At 34.5% G+C, this 16,115-nt stretch overlaps 1 protein-coding gene across 1 annotated transcript in view; it reads left to right on the top strand.

Moving 5' to 3' along the window:
• LOC109598743 (headcase protein) overlaps positions 1–16,115 on the top strand; it is a 95,781-nt gene that overhangs the window by 17,001 nt on the left and 62,665 nt on the right. Inside the window, exon 2 of the mRNA XM_049964970.1 lies at positions 15,754–15,850. Within this exon, the coding sequence (XP_049820927.1) occupies positions 15,754–15,850 (97 nt within the window). The remainder of the gene's footprint in view (positions 1–15,753; positions 15,851–16,115) is intronic.

Genomic DNA, 16,115 nt, shown 5'->3' with positions numbered 1-16,115 from the left:
ATGGATTATAATTAATTTGCCTTAAACAATCCGGGACGCCTTTAAACGCTTGGCGGTGCGGGATTACGTCCCGGTGGGTGCTCCAGGGAAATTTACTTACCTACCAGGTCTTAATTTGCAAGTTGTTTCTGATTTATCGCCCACATCTTGCGTCAGACCATACCCACCCCATTATAATTCCCACTAATACGTCAAAACGTTATTGTTGAATACGCGACTTGTTAATAGATTATTTGGGGCTTAGGTGCCCCACCGTTGCTTAAACAACCAGTTAAGACTTATACTTGTTACATTTCCCGTAACAACGAGGGAACGGAGTTTGGAAAATCTTGGTACGACTGTAATACTTGTCAAAGGATATTGTTATGTCGGACAACCTGTGAGTAATATTGGGACGTCTGGTATCGTGTACACCCTGTGTACATATTGACGTACGAACAGTAATCTGAAGCGATCGATGGCAGTTGCAGCGCCGTATGCGGCTTAATTGAAATTTAATGCAAATCAAAGTGCAGCCGCTCCCATTCATAAATATAAAGTATCATAATTAAGAACTAGTTTATACTTGCCTTCTCTCTGTCGGGCTGATTGATAATCGATGCATTAGTTTTAACAGACTGGATTTAATTATGCGAAGATGATTTGTTGGTAGATGCGCGGCGAAAATGGATTTCAACCGAACGGTCAATTAAGACAGAAGTTATCGGCGATTAACTTAACTGGAAATGTTTTGCAGATTATAATCGAAGATCTTTGATAACGGAGATTGAAATAAGCGTCACCCTTAATCTAAATACTGAACACTTTATTAACATTTTTGTTTAATGTATTCTCTTTAAAATCTAAAGAATAAAAGTGCCGTTCAGGAAGCAGCGACGTTCCTCGAACGTTAATATTTTAATTGGGGCCGATTAAGAAAATTCACCCCTTTTCAGTCTGTGGTTTCGCTTAAAGAAGACGAATAAATGCGTGGTCGCACATACTAAAACTTTTTTCCCTTTCAAAAGTGATTTAGAATCGGATTAAAATGGTTTTAAACCCCTTCATTAGTCTCTTGTCGCTTAAATTTGTCCGTCATTAATACTGGTTTATTCAACAGGGAGTTATCAAGACCCGTGCAATTTCACTCGAACAGCATTACAATGTTTGGTTCGAATCTAGAATAAGATTTATAAAAGTAATTACGTTTTAATGGTTATTTTATGCTAGCGTATATCCAATGTTTTTTTTTATTTGAGCTTTATCTCCAGCATTTTACGGTACCAGTAAATTACATATAGCCATATTGTTTTAACAAACAACTGCATAAGGCCGTATTTCACCAGAAAACGAGCTGAAACAGAAACTGAAAATATCGCCGGTCTTACAAATGCCGAAGTGCTTGTGCAACCGATGCTGTCTGGATAATGCGCCGCTACTTCGAATTTACGAGCTTGCAACATCGTCTTAAAAGAGAACTGAATTCGCCAAAGTCAATAATGCATCAGGCAAGAACCTGTTCTTACTTAAACACTTACTACATAATACAGAGGAGAGAGTGTGCAAAAAATCTTCGGCTTCATTGAATATAAGGCGATGTCGGAGTCTGTTCAAGGCATAAAGGAGCGTTTCCGCTCCGAGTATCACGGAAACGATAATAGACAATTCTGGCTTTTTGCCGCCAATCGATTCCATATTATATTATAAATCTAAACATTTTTATAAAGTGCGCCGCGACGGATATGCGACGCATTGCACCAGACGACGGAATAATGTCTCTGTTATAGCAGCTCATATCTCACGACAAGAGCCGGTTAAATAGACTCCTATTGCCTTGGCAAATCTATTAACGCAATTTAGATAAGGCTCGCCCATTTTATTTCGCAAGATTACGACCGAAAACGTGGCAGGATTTTAATAACAAGGACCCTCTGCAAATGCACAAAGTGGAAATAGTAAAAATGATAAAAGTTTGGATTATAATATTCCTGGCAACGCTTCAGATATGTTCCGCCAACCTATAACTTCTTATCGTAATTTCACTAGGTTTTCAGGCTTAAAATTTGGCTGGAACTTTCGTTTTGTGTACGATACTTGATTTTTAATAACAAGACTAAGTAGTTTCAATATAAAACGGTTCCCATTTCTCTCAGAATACTTATATAAACTAATTTAAAATACTTTTTATCGTCACACATCCAAAAATAATCAGCATTAAGGCAATTTCTTCAAACAAGAAAGATTTTCCACAAACCCAATAACCGTCAAAACCTTCAGATTTGAACATAATTCAATAAGAGAACAAATCATATTGGCAGATTACGTATAGAAACAATTCGACTAAATTAATCCCTCATCCGTGTCCAAGAGCACGTTGCAAATGCGTAACACCCACGTGATCATTCCCGGTCCCTCCTACGGGAAAAATAAACACCAATTGTTTCCGTAAATATTCCGCAATTCTATAACGTGGACCATGCGGACGTGTCCAAATTCGCGAATTGACGCCCCCCTTTCCACAATCAGCTAACGCGAATACAAACAGAGACGATAATTTTGGTGTCTGTTCAAATAAATGATCGTTTAATGAAGCGTGTCTCTGACTGGTTTGTTTGTACGAGGATTTCATTAAAGAAATCTGGGATGTGATCTTATAATCGCGGAGTTGTACTTATTAGAAAATAATGTTTTTATTTTTAGAGTCCATAAAAATGATCTTTTAGCTCTTCTCTTTGTTCGTATCATATTCTCATAATTTATTACATATTTCCTGAATTACGAATTACGAAATCATATTTTTCTAAAATGATAATTGTAATAGATTTAGATATAGGACGCTCCCGCTATTATTTGAGATGTATGATTGACAGACAGACTTCGAAGGGAAAGTGTCTGTAACAGCGGGAGAATAGGGAAAAGCAGAATTACGTGGAAACTCGTAATTCCGTCGCACAGGAACAACAAACACATAAACCATCTCCCAGCCTCTGGTGCAGACAGCGGACCCTGCCAAGCTTTAACGACGGTCTCACTCCGACTTATTTCATTTTACGTTTAAATTTACAATATTTTGAAGCTCTCCTTGAAATGTTAATTCCCTACTGGATCTCCGGGTGGACAATCTCAATCTGTGTACTCGAGCGACGTTACAAATGTAAGCTTCTAATAATAATATTTGTGGCAACATGTAGAGTGGATTTACCAAACTTTTGACGTTAAGTTGGGATGCGCCGTTGTGGAAGATGACAAAAGTTACCAGATATTAATCGTGCATAATTGTTTAGAGGTTTTAATTTTTAATACATATTAAATTATCTTAATTTAAATTGATAGTTTTCTCAGACTTGCTAATAATAGTATAAATTAGTTTTATATCATTATTAAAATTAAATAAAACTAATTAATCTTTCTAATTATATTTCTTATTAACAAAATGAACTTGTACCTCAATTGCATTATTATCATTTAATAAGTGTTTATTTGCGGAATCGATTTTTATAAGCTATAAATAATTAATCTACTGATGGACGAGTTGAAAAATTATTAAGGTCACAAGGAATCGAATGATTGCATTTGTGGACGGACTTAATGCAGAATAAATCCTGTTTAAACTGATGTATTTAACGAACAAATATTTGAATCGATATGGCGTGTGTATTCGCCCCATAAGGCCGTGGATATTTTATAAATTCGAAACATTCCACACACGTAGGTCTAACTCGGGACCTTGTAAAGAACTGGCGTTCGTCCCGGAATTTTCTCTCTCATATTATCAGTACCAGACGATTTTCAATATTGATAAAATTCACACAATTGACTACCTACATCTAAGGGGACTTTTCGCAAATAAAATGAACACGGGACCAAATGAAATTCTCACCTTTTTGCCACGGTCTAATAATAATGGCTGACGCTCAGCTAGTCGATCGACTATTTTCTAATAATATGAAATCATTCTAGGGCAATTTCAATTTTATTTTGATAAATATTGAATTATTTTTGAAATTAAATGATTGAATTCTCAAGTCACTTGAAGATTTAATTAACTGCCTTTTAATAAAGTTTTTTGGTAATTTGTGTACATTCTTACTTTTTTTAAATGTGACAAACTTTTTAATAAATATCCGAAAACGATGCCTTCGTGGACTGTGCCGAGGAATGTCATCTTGAGTTATTTTCATGAAGATTAATACGATATTAATCACTCTCTTGAAAGTTTAATTACCGGCTTTTTTTCGCCCGTCATTCCAGACGTAGTTCATCAAGATACATTGCGCTATATCGATTCGAAATTAAAATTTTAAAATGGTCGGAAAAATTTTTGGTAATTCGATAGCGGCGCACTTTTTTCCCCAAGCTCATAACTTTACAGACAACTTTTAAATTCATTATTTTTGTTGTCGACTCCGAAACTGGAATGGTTGAATGTCGGAACATCAAAAAGTGTAACTTGTTTTCGCTGCTTAAATTAAGTTTATTTCTGCAACTTTGGCGCAACTTTTAATGACACTGCGCGATAAGCATCTTTTTCATTTTTCCGTTTTATGATGCGCGGTGCGCCTTTATCTTTAAAAACAATTTGGTGACGGCAGTTTAATTGAGAATATAAACACGTATACAAAAGTAATGAATTTTATACTTTAACTTGATGTAAAAAAAATTCCTGTGATGATGTCACATGAGAAATTGAATCTGATTATGTATGGACTTAACCCAGATTCAGTTGCATCTCGTAAATATTTTATCTTGCATAAACATTTGTTTTTATTGTGCATGAATGAGAATATTTATAGGTCAATGGTACTAATAAATTGTTCCTTGTCAATCGCAATATGCAGGTTTTATGACTATAAAGACATAAACATGCAAATAACTATCATTTAAAGATTTGTAAAATGAATTTCTGTAAAGGAGTAACGACCTGAAGTCGATAGTTTTCCATTTATTCCCCGATGAAATTTGACGGGCGTGAACAAAAACGGTTTGATACGGATTATTATTTTTTTATTTATGTAGTAAGACTTTTTCGTATGAACTTGATGCATGGCAAATCCTGGGTTTGCTTCTCTCAGCACGTATACTCTAAACTTCGGACTAACAATGAAAGATTACCTGTTCATGATATTTCTCGATGTTTCATAGCCAAAATAAACAGCCGTAAACAACAAGCACATTACCTTTAATTGGAAATGACACTGTTCGGGAAAAGCTTTTACGGGGCAAACTTATGGAACCCATTTACCATTTTTCGATCTAATAACTTAACATTGGAATCGGTATTTACCAGTTTCGTTGTAACAATGATAGCGATACGTCGCAGGGTATTTCTTAATGCGGTCCCACGTGGATTCCGGTTTGGTTTTACGTTTCTCGAGAGAGTCTGGCCGTAGAGTTCGACGTAGATTCAAGAGTATTATGGAAGGAAAATCAGAATACGCCGTTTTTCTCATGCATACGAAACATTCGCCAGGTATCGCGATGGAAAGCGTTTTGCATGCTAAGCTATTACTTCTAAAATAGCTGAAAGCAAATTGGAGTGATGCCAATCGGTAATTCGGTGTTTTTTTTGGCTGACTGTTTGATAAATTAGATGTATAAATTTTATATACTTTTCAGTTTATTGATAATATATTTTTAACCACATTAAGTGAACTTTCCATTACAAACGTGATAAAAATCAATATTATCTTTACACCAAAGTCCCAAACATAAAAACGTTCGACAAACTTAACCTTGTGACATTCGAAAGTAACAGGTAGATCGTTCGCCTGCAGTAAAACGAGCTCGGCGTGAATAACTCATTTTTTCCGTTCTAAACACACACACACACACATATTCCCCGACAGTGCATTGCACTTTGACTCTATTAATATGTGATAGTATTGCTCGAGAACCACGCCTCTACAACAGCCACAACTGGCCAGCTGATCGATTGGATCCGAATCCGATGCACCGAGATCGAACGGATCGTGTTGGTCGACTGTTGCAACTGCCGCTCCCCACACGTCCGACGAATGCACGAGTATGCAATGCTCACATAGACGGTGTCGTGAACCAGGAGAGCAAATGACACCGGATTCGAGACAAATTAGTGCCACAAGACAACTGCGGCGGATTCGGAGAGCTAATGTATGCGGCCTTAATGTACTTACATGCTTTGCGCTTAGTTGCACGTTGATTTATTGTATGTCGGTACATGCATAATGGCGATTTGTAAACTATTACTTACTGTGATTGAATGAATTCGATATTAAATAATATTATTGAGGTTGTTATTGAAGCATCCGCAGGATGAAGGTACTAGAGCACAATTGTCAGTTGTCGAGATAAATCAAATAATTGTAATTCTTGGTAGATTTTGAAGAAAGCTCAAATTAACCATTACACTTCTTTGATATTGTTGGTGTGGTTCTTGAAACCTCTGGAGGGTGAAGCCACTGTGCTTGACAATAGATTTATCAGTTTAAAGATTTGTTGGGTTTTAAAGAAAGCGTTCTTTTCTTATAAATTCTAATCAACTAATACAATTGTTTCAAATTAACGTGTTTAAACATCTCAAAGTCAAATAATTTTAACCGTTGTTGGGTTTTGAAGAGTGTCTCCTGTTATAAATTCTAATTAACCAACACATTTCTTCCATTACGTGTAACTTCATTCCCAAACTTAATACATCACTGCCCGACACTTTGCGTGCAACTAAATAAAATTTATTTCATGATACCTTGCCCAGGGTTCGAATTAAAAAGCGCCAAGGCGTTCCCGATAATGCAACTGGAACGGATTGTTAAAATTTATGATGCGTGCAATAACACGAAATCGATTCGCGACAATTAATCTCCATCCAAACAACAAACAAAATGCATATGGCAGTTTCAAGGTGTGAATCAAAGTTGTTTCCTGAATACTTGTGACCGACGTTAATTGAGATGTTACTAGAAGATACTATTACTGCAATAGTATGTTTCTTGATAATGATGAGTTCCAGGGTTTATTTAACCAACGATTTAAAAATTACGACGATTAATAGGTACTTGTGTAATATATTAATTGAACATGTCAGTAATAATTACTCATTCCACGGAACAATGTAACTCCAAGTTAACTCAAGAAAAAACGTTAAGTACAATTTCAAATGCAATTCGTTGTTTGTTGATCATTATCGCATATTCAATAACACACAATATAAGTTATAGTTACAATGCACTGGTATAATACAATGTTAGATAATTCATAGCTGTTTCAGATAACCGCATTGACCTACCTCAAGCATTCACTGCTTGTCTATCGTTTAATGTTTTTATACATTGAAGGATGTTAAGTGTCAAGTGGTTAATAAACCTAGATGATTCGTTCAAGGTTTTAAGTCTGTTGCCATAATAACGAAAAGGACAGATGCTGGATAAGCGGACGGCCATTGTTCGAAAAACACAATGTTACGGGTTTATCAGTTTGCTAAAGAAAAACAGATAAGTTAGAGAGCGGTCGTGAAAAACGCAGCAATTTGCCACTTCAAATATTTACTTTAGATGTGTAAATTTCACTCAACCGTACTATTTTATTTAGTTTTGGTCCATCGTGGATATGCGAATGTTTAATGCCAGCTAATTAATTTCCGGACAACCGTGTTTTGACAGGGGAGAACTTTAATTAAATCACCACATTATTAATCAATGGAGCGTAAAAAAAGGCACGTAATCGGATGACGCGTAATCGCGACACTCTACATACTTTAGCACTCCCGTAAATCAATTGCTACAAAATGCGGGATTATGACTCCATGCATCGTGTCGGGATAGTGTGAAATGCGATACAGTACTTTGGGGAATTGTGCAGGGACGACATAAATAAGATTTAAAAATTTGCGGTGTTGTGGCCAATATTAAAAAGAAATTCACCAGACCAAATTTACTAAACTAGAATTTACAGTAATTTACCAAAGAAGAAGAGAAGAAAATATATATAAAGGAAGCATATATAAAATCATGTAAAGAACGGATATTTTCTAACTGATTTCTATAATTCCTAATGTTTGAAAGTTGAATAATGAATGAATAATGATACAACGTGGGTTTATCTTTACTTTATAATTAAAAAAAAACAATGTAACATCCCATAAAAGTACTACTTTTACAGCCAGTATGTGCATTCATGTTCTCCGATTTAATTAAAATTATTACTTTCGAAGTGATGCATTTTTTATGTAAACTAGTGCAATATAATTCATCTTAATTTCCCTAATAAAGTGTTCAGCATGTAGGAGTAAATCCAAATTACAGAGCTTTCACAACGATAACATATCGGTTCGCAATAAGGGCGTTTTGTCTTCGTTAATACCAACATAATTAATGATCAATAAGCGTAATTGTGAAATTGCAACACCGTAATTCCATTTAATCGCAAACCCGTCCGGAGTTAAACGGGCAATGATACAGGCCGAGAAAAAAGAAAACTGAAACCACTACCTCAGTTATCATCAGTTTTTTGCAATAAACTATTTATTATATTAATTTAACCGGTTGTTGGCACAACTGGTTGTGCGGCGTGAAAAACTGAAGCCTACACGTTTCATATTAATATTAAATTGCAGCAGTAATTTGTGTTTGGGTTATCTGTAATGCATTCTAGTACGGTTGCAGGAATTATCATATGTAAATTGAGAGCGATTGTTTTATTACTGAGATTATACGATTGGAGATGATTTAGTACTATACTTATAATTATTTTTGATATTTAGTCAATAATCGAAATGTACTAATTGCACTGGTAATAAACGACTGTCCTAGATTAATTATATTTAGATATTACTTAATATTTGTAGAGAAATTTATTTTTAATTTATATTGAGCAAGTTTTTTTTTTATAAAAATTCAGTATTTGAATGTTTTCTTGAGAATGGTGCAGTAAAATTAAAAAAATTAGAAATGGAAATCTAGGACTTATTTACTATGTTTAATTTTTAGTCTAGATTTAATAATGACTTTTTTAATTATATTTAAAACATATAACAATCACATTCCGTAATATTGTGCAAAAATGTTACTAATGCAATAAACTAGTATATTTTATACTTAAGAAATTTTAGTATCATTAAAATCAATATTAATTATCCTTTAAAGAACTTCTTGTAATGTACATTATAAAGGTTAACGTGTTATAAATTAGTCGCACCAAAACCATAAAATGCTTTAAATATTTGCTAATAACCGTTTGTAGTGGAACTAGAATCCATTTGGAAGAGCACTCGGTGGGTAAAATGCACGAAAATTAGTGCCCCGACATTTTTTCACACGCGACGGACGGTGACAACTTTCCAAATGGCTATTAAAAGGTTTTTAGTGTCCTGCGTCCAACCGACACTCGAATGCTTAGAATTATTTTGCACTGTTACTTTTTGTTGTATTTTTTATTAAATACGGTCTGTTACATTACATTTAAATTCTCTATAACTGATAATTCAGGGATATAACGAGCTCCATAACGTTTTTATCGTTATGGAGCTCCGTAATCTTCAAATGGTTTTCGTTAGACTTACAGAGATAAAAACTGATATTAAAATACAGTTTTTTGCATTAATACCATTTTTAATCACACAACGTGAGTTCTTGCAAAAAGATGCATATAAAAAAAGTTTGCCAAACAAAGTGCACATACAATGGCGTTCCCCCTTCGGTTAATTGATTTGTTTTCCCTTTCATCGTTCGCTTACGTGTGTAATTTTAATTAGGCGAACGGGGAGGCCATGCACAACGAAACAAAGTTAAGCAAAATAAAACGGTTAACACGCGTCCCGATCGTTGCATACCAATTTCGGGTGGAAATCAATGCGGGATCCGGAGCCTGAGTGTGTACGCAATGCAGTCGATGTTGGACCGGGCACCCTTTCGCCAGCCCCCAAGGTCAATAAAGGTCATTATAAATTCAATAACAGTGGCCCAACACACGCTTAATCTCCGTTTGCACATCCATGGGCCAGACATCTCGGCCATTTTTGTAAACACTGCGAGAAAACACGTCCTGCGTTTTGGCTAAGCAAATACTGGCGGAGCCATTGTTTTCCTGAAAATTCACCAGAAGCTTATATTATTGCTGCATCAACAGAATTTATTATGGACGTAGATCGTTCATGAAATGTAAGCATTAGTTTAGTTTTAGCTCGTAGACGTGAAACTATTTAATGTATGTTTTAAATTAAGATAATTTATGGTCAATCAACAGAAGTGCAAAAACCGTCTGACTTGTTTATAAAATCAGCATCTCGGGCGTAATTACTCGCATTATACAACTGTTTCTCAATTCCCCTCTCACGTCTCCGCTTCTCTAAAAATATGGATAGGGAGCTCTTTGAGATTAATCACACGAACTTCAAATAGACCTAAGTCAAGGTAATAATAAGGATAACAAGAGCAAATATTCCGATAATTACAAACCGAAACAGACTTAAAGCAACTATATACATTCTCTCTGTTGAATTAATTAACGTACAAAATTAAAATATTCGATTTAAACGTCTCAGACTTTGCGAGGAAAGCTCGCAAGAACTGGCGAAAGTTTTAAGACAGACTATACTTAGTTTCTACTGTAGGGGAAAAATTATAGAAGCTTATTAATTTTTTGGCATGAGTTGTTTAACTTGTTTGCGCCAATCAACTACATCATTTATTACTTTACCAATTAGGAAGCCGGAGGCTGTTTAAGGATTTACTTGGAAGTTTTTTAATGAATTTCGTGATACGTCCAACGAAATGGAACTTTTTAATATTACTGAACATGAAGTGGAAGTGAATAATACTGTTAAAAGTCATCGAATTTTGTTTAGGTTTATCTGTTTCTTTTAACATTATAACCTACAAGCCGTTCGGTCATAAAATGTTCGAAGAATAAGTGATCCGTTAGATTTATTGCACGTGCACGGAAGAAGTAAGTTCTAGAAACCTCACATATTCAAAGTCTTAATTAACTTCATTTATTTATGTCAAACAGGTTTCAAGACAAGTTATGTAATACGTTACGTGATTTCCAAAATGTTCCATAAATACGAGTCTTCCACATAAAAAAGTAATAATGCATTTACATCGTAGGCTTAATGTATTCGGAAAACATGTTTACAACTGGAAATCTAAAAATATTTTATAATTCTAATTTTAAGTGGATGTAAATAAACTTTCCTGCCAGATTTCAGGTTTATATTAAAGATATTGTTTGTACAAGTGTTACTTGCTTTCATGATTGGCAAAGTTTTTGCAATGGATTCTACTACCCAAAACATGGCTATTCTGTAATTTTACTATTTATTTAAATATTTAAGATTTTAAGATTATTTTCAAAAAATATTTCCTATTTTCATGACATGAAAAAACTTAATGAAACCGTGTTGCCCTAACTAATTAAAGTTGAAAGCAATTATGGTTGACCAAAAAGATTAATTCACGTTTAAAATCCAACCTTTTACATTTAATTGCATTCTTCTTCATTCGGACGCTCATTTTAATAAACAGTATCACGGGTGCACGTAATTACAACCAAAAAATGAACACTGGAAAAATTCCTCAATTGCTTGTGCGCTAGACCGAAATGAAATTCCCTACGTCATGCAAAACGCATTCTATTAGTTCCAGGAATCCACAATAATTATGGCAAATTACAGGTAATGCTATAACGAGGGATATTCGCGCATTTAAATCCTGGAATCTCCCCTCGCGTATTTTCTGGCTACATGTTTTCGTTAATAACGTTTTTTTACGCATGGGGTGACTCGCTAATGGATGCCTGGCCAGAGCAATTTTGGTATTTCGAATGTGTTCGGGCTAAGTAAACTCGGGCCCGTTTTTAACTTGTAACCCTTTTCCTTCTTAAATCTCTTACACATGTGATTCATAAGTCCATTAAAGAATTGATTAGACATTAGAAGATTATACTTTTGTGCAATTGTTAAAAGTGACATAAATAACCGAGATAAAAAAGTCATGGTCGTCAAAATAGTGTTTGTAACCTTGACAATGGTAATTTAATGGCCCAGAAAAAACGTAGTTCACGTTACATCAAGTCCAAGGTTATAAAAGTTGACGCAATAAAAAGCGAATTCATTTTAAATTCGCTATTTTTAATTCATTATAATTAGTTTGCAAATCTTATAATGAGAAAAGAGAAAATTAACATTTAGTAATTTTTATTCATGGGAAGTACGAGTAAAATTATCTTTCGCCTAGTAATGTTCATAAATGCTAAAACGATGGTGATATGAATATATGTAAAAAGTCCATTCCTTTTAGGATGGCTATTATTAATTCGTTATGAATAGTTTGCCTGCATAGAAAAAGGGAAAAGCTAATATTATGAAATTTTAATCATGGGACATCTGTACAATTAATCCCGCAATAGGAGTAGTAATGTCCATAAACTCGGAAAGGTTCCAAGTATAAATACATCCAAATTGCAAAAGCATTTCATGTTGACTATGTTTAATTTACTATGATTAGTTTGCAAAATTAGAGAGGAAAGTTAACATTTATTAATTTTCATTCATGGGAAACATCTGCAAATAATCCTGCGATTTAAGACTGGTAATGTCCATAAATTCTGTAACGTTTCTGGTATGAATATGGATAAACAGGAAACATATCGAGCGGAATCTTTACCTATTTGTATGCGTTTGATTGCAGTTGAAATTCCATAACGGACCCCATAAATAAGCAGGTCTGATTTCAGAAATACGAAAGTGTAAGAACGTCAAATCGGCATATTTTCCATAAATAAGGCGGGGATACGACGACGTTAACGATGCAAATATAAAATTCAGCAATAATATACGCGTGGTTTAATGAATACACGCTAGAAAGTTGTGGCCTCAACAAGCTCCTGTCAGTTTTATGCGGGGAATTTATGTGCGCTTTGGCTAATTCGATAAGCTCCAACTGGAATTTAATTAAATCGAATGGTGTGTTTGTATGGAAAAAATGTGGTATAATATTAGCCGGTTTGTTGCTAATCGTAATGTGAAGGACAAGAAAAAAAAACAAAATTCTTTAAGAAGTTCTCATAAGGAACAATGCGGATTCTTGAATACTATTCAATGATTAGTAACTGAATCAGAAATTATAGTTTCAAACAACTGAAGTTCAGAGACCGTATGCGAGGTACGTTTCTTACTACACAGGAAATGGAAAAGAACTTCTCTCCTTTTTGACACTCAGAATCAGAATATCAAATTCTGAGTAATTTTTGTCAATCAAAAGTCATTAAATTTTGGTTGAAAATTGATAAAACACACATGTCTGGCACCAGTAAAATATCCTTTTCACTTTGGAAGACACCTTGAATTTGTAATTATGGTTCACACCTATGTCATTTACTTCGTTAATCATAATATATTATAAAATTCAATTGTTTGGGTAATTAAATCCTTTCTATTCATTTATTTAATTAAAACTTTATAAACATATAAATTTATTGAAGCTAATATAAACACCATCCGACTTAAACGGCCAATTTCATCTACATAATTAAATATGTAACTAGTACGTGCAAGAATAAAATAAATAACGTTCACCATTACACATTATTTAATTAACATAATATTTTAATAGCATAATGGTGCATCCTCTCATAAATATTAACTTTCGAATGGTAAATTACTTGTTAATTAACAAATATTGACTTGCATAAATTTGCTTATTGTTTTCCATTATGTAAATATTGAAGAAATATGTATATATTTTATTTTTATATATTTTCTAAATGAACTCTGGCATTAATCGATAAAAATATCTTTGGATCAGTTATTGCCACTCAGTTTTTATTGTAGTTGAAAATACTCTCCCAGCAAATAAAGCTGTAATGTAAAATGGATATTGAAAATGTAATATCTCTCATTTTGCCTGCTTTGCCTGGCAGGCACATTCTCCTCTCCAATGGCAACACACACACACTTAAACGGGATACGGCGAAGCAGCCAAGGTTGTCGCAACCAGGAACGCACAACTCCCCGAATTAGATTTACATTGATCTCCGTCAAATGTCACGGCGAAATCCATATTTTCCTGTCTCGCTGTTGGTGTTTGGCGTCGCGGCGTGCCTGTGGGAATCAAAATTGCAAACACATCATTTCCATTTAAGGGCTCGGATAACGCACTGTAAATTTAGATGGAACGTCTTTTTGAGATTCAGATATTGAAATTCTAGTGTTCATTACTTTTGCACAAATGTGTAAACATTCGTTCTGAAAGTCTAAATAAAATGCGGGTCTGGCTTGAGAAACTGAAACTTTGGAGCGTGGAGTGTATAAAAAGAGTTGAATTTTTGTGCACGACCAACGAAAAGCCAATCTTCCAAAATGGTTAGTTACTTATTTGCAATTTCGAATAAAAAGGTGACGCGATTAAAAAGCATTTTACAAATTTCATGCTCGTAATTCAAGATCTGGCAATGAATCATTACGAAATGCCTTTTATGCGAAGTTTCGAAACGCTTATTATCCGTTCGTTGAAAAAAACAACGGTAAACGATCCATTAAACTGGCACCAAACAATGCGGTCGCAATAAAAACGAGACCCAACGTTAAGTAATTATAATAAGTGAATCTGGTTTTTCGTCTAAGTCGTCCTATCTGACCTTCACATTGTTTTATATTTAAATGGGAGGCAGTGGAGCATTCGAGCGAACGAAGACTCGCCGGCCTTGCATCAGGCAACCAAAACAGAAACGGCTCCGCCGTTTCTCGAATCCCCCAGCACGGTCCGTGGACTTCGCCAATTCTCACAGGGTCTGGGCTTAATTGCAAGTGTATTAAAAGATTCTCACGTATAAATTTGCCTTCTATTTAACTTTAATTGCAGAGTTTCTCACTTTGGACACGCCACAATCAGTTCGTTAGGTCGCGCCTCACTGATTCACCATTCAATGAGTCCGATGGATGGAAGGATAAGTGCCGTCCATTGTGGACGGGACAATGATTTAAATGATTATTTAACGAATTAAGCGTTTAATTTCGGATTGTGAGGCGTGTTTGGTGCTAGATTAAGTCGCGCTGCGACGTAATGAGTAAGATTTATCTTCAGAGCTAGCAGTTAAAAGCGATTTGTATGTAATAATTATGTAAACCACTTGGGGATTCATTTTTTATTTTAGTTTTACCATCGTAAATTGGCTTTGGCATATTTTAAAAGTTGGTTGTTAAATAACAAAATGAATGATCCAAACGTCATCAATATTTATTTTTTGTTTTGAAAGCAAGGAGCTCGATTTATTTAAACAAATTGCTAAAATATCTAATGTTTTTAAGTGACATTGAGATTGTATATTTTAAATTTTATCACATATATTAGCAGTGGTTATCTGTTGAAAAACATTTCCTTTGCTGTATGTACTGTTTTATTTCATTTTAAAACCTTGCATATTTCGACCTTAGGTACTACGTAAGGTTAAACAAGAAATATACTAAACAAAAAACACATTAAATTTTAAGTACACTTAAATAATATTTAAATAATGAATAACACCGAAGATGTACGACATAAACTTTAGGTTGGACGTACAGAATTTGTAATATTTGTCGTCAAACTATGAAAAAAAAATTTGAGAAACTTAAATGAAGTAATAAATATTTGCAATTAGATCCGAATTATTATTTATTTAACCATATAACAATAATTGCTGATTAAATAATGAAAGCCGGCAATTAAACATGCCGTTTTGAAATTAAACAATTACCCCGCACTCAATTAAACCGAAATGAGACCGATCGATTTTTTACTGACTGCCTTTTTCTTTTAATTACAGGGTCGGAGGTGGTGCCAATGGTATTTTCACTCGCCGATTGGATTTCAGCTCGTTCAACGCGCTGCCGAAGAACAAACTTAATTCTTATCAAATTAAGGTAAGGACCTGTGCACGTCTTTTATAAAATACGTCTCTCGCAGAAATTAAGGCGTCCCCGCCAAATTCGGTACAATTGCTTTTCATTGCTCGCCGATCATTCGAACGATTCCGACGAATTAGGACTTAATTGAAAACATTTCGATGCAAAGGACCCCTCCATTCCAAACACTTTAACTTGAACGAATAAATTTCTTTAACTGGAGACAACGAATTTATTGCGTTACATCTGGAAATTATGACTGAATGTTGATCGTTTATTTTTA

This window comes from Aethina tumida, chromosome 3 (assembly GCF_024364675.1).
Source record: "Aethina tumida isolate Nest 87 chromosome 3, icAetTumi1.1, whole genome shotgun sequence".
Classification (NCBI taxonomy): Eukaryota; Metazoa; Arthropoda; class Insecta; order Coleoptera; family Nitidulidae; genus Aethina; species Aethina tumida.
The sequence above is the reverse complement of the archived record's forward strand: the minus strand, read 5'-3'. Positions and strand labels throughout refer to the sequence as shown.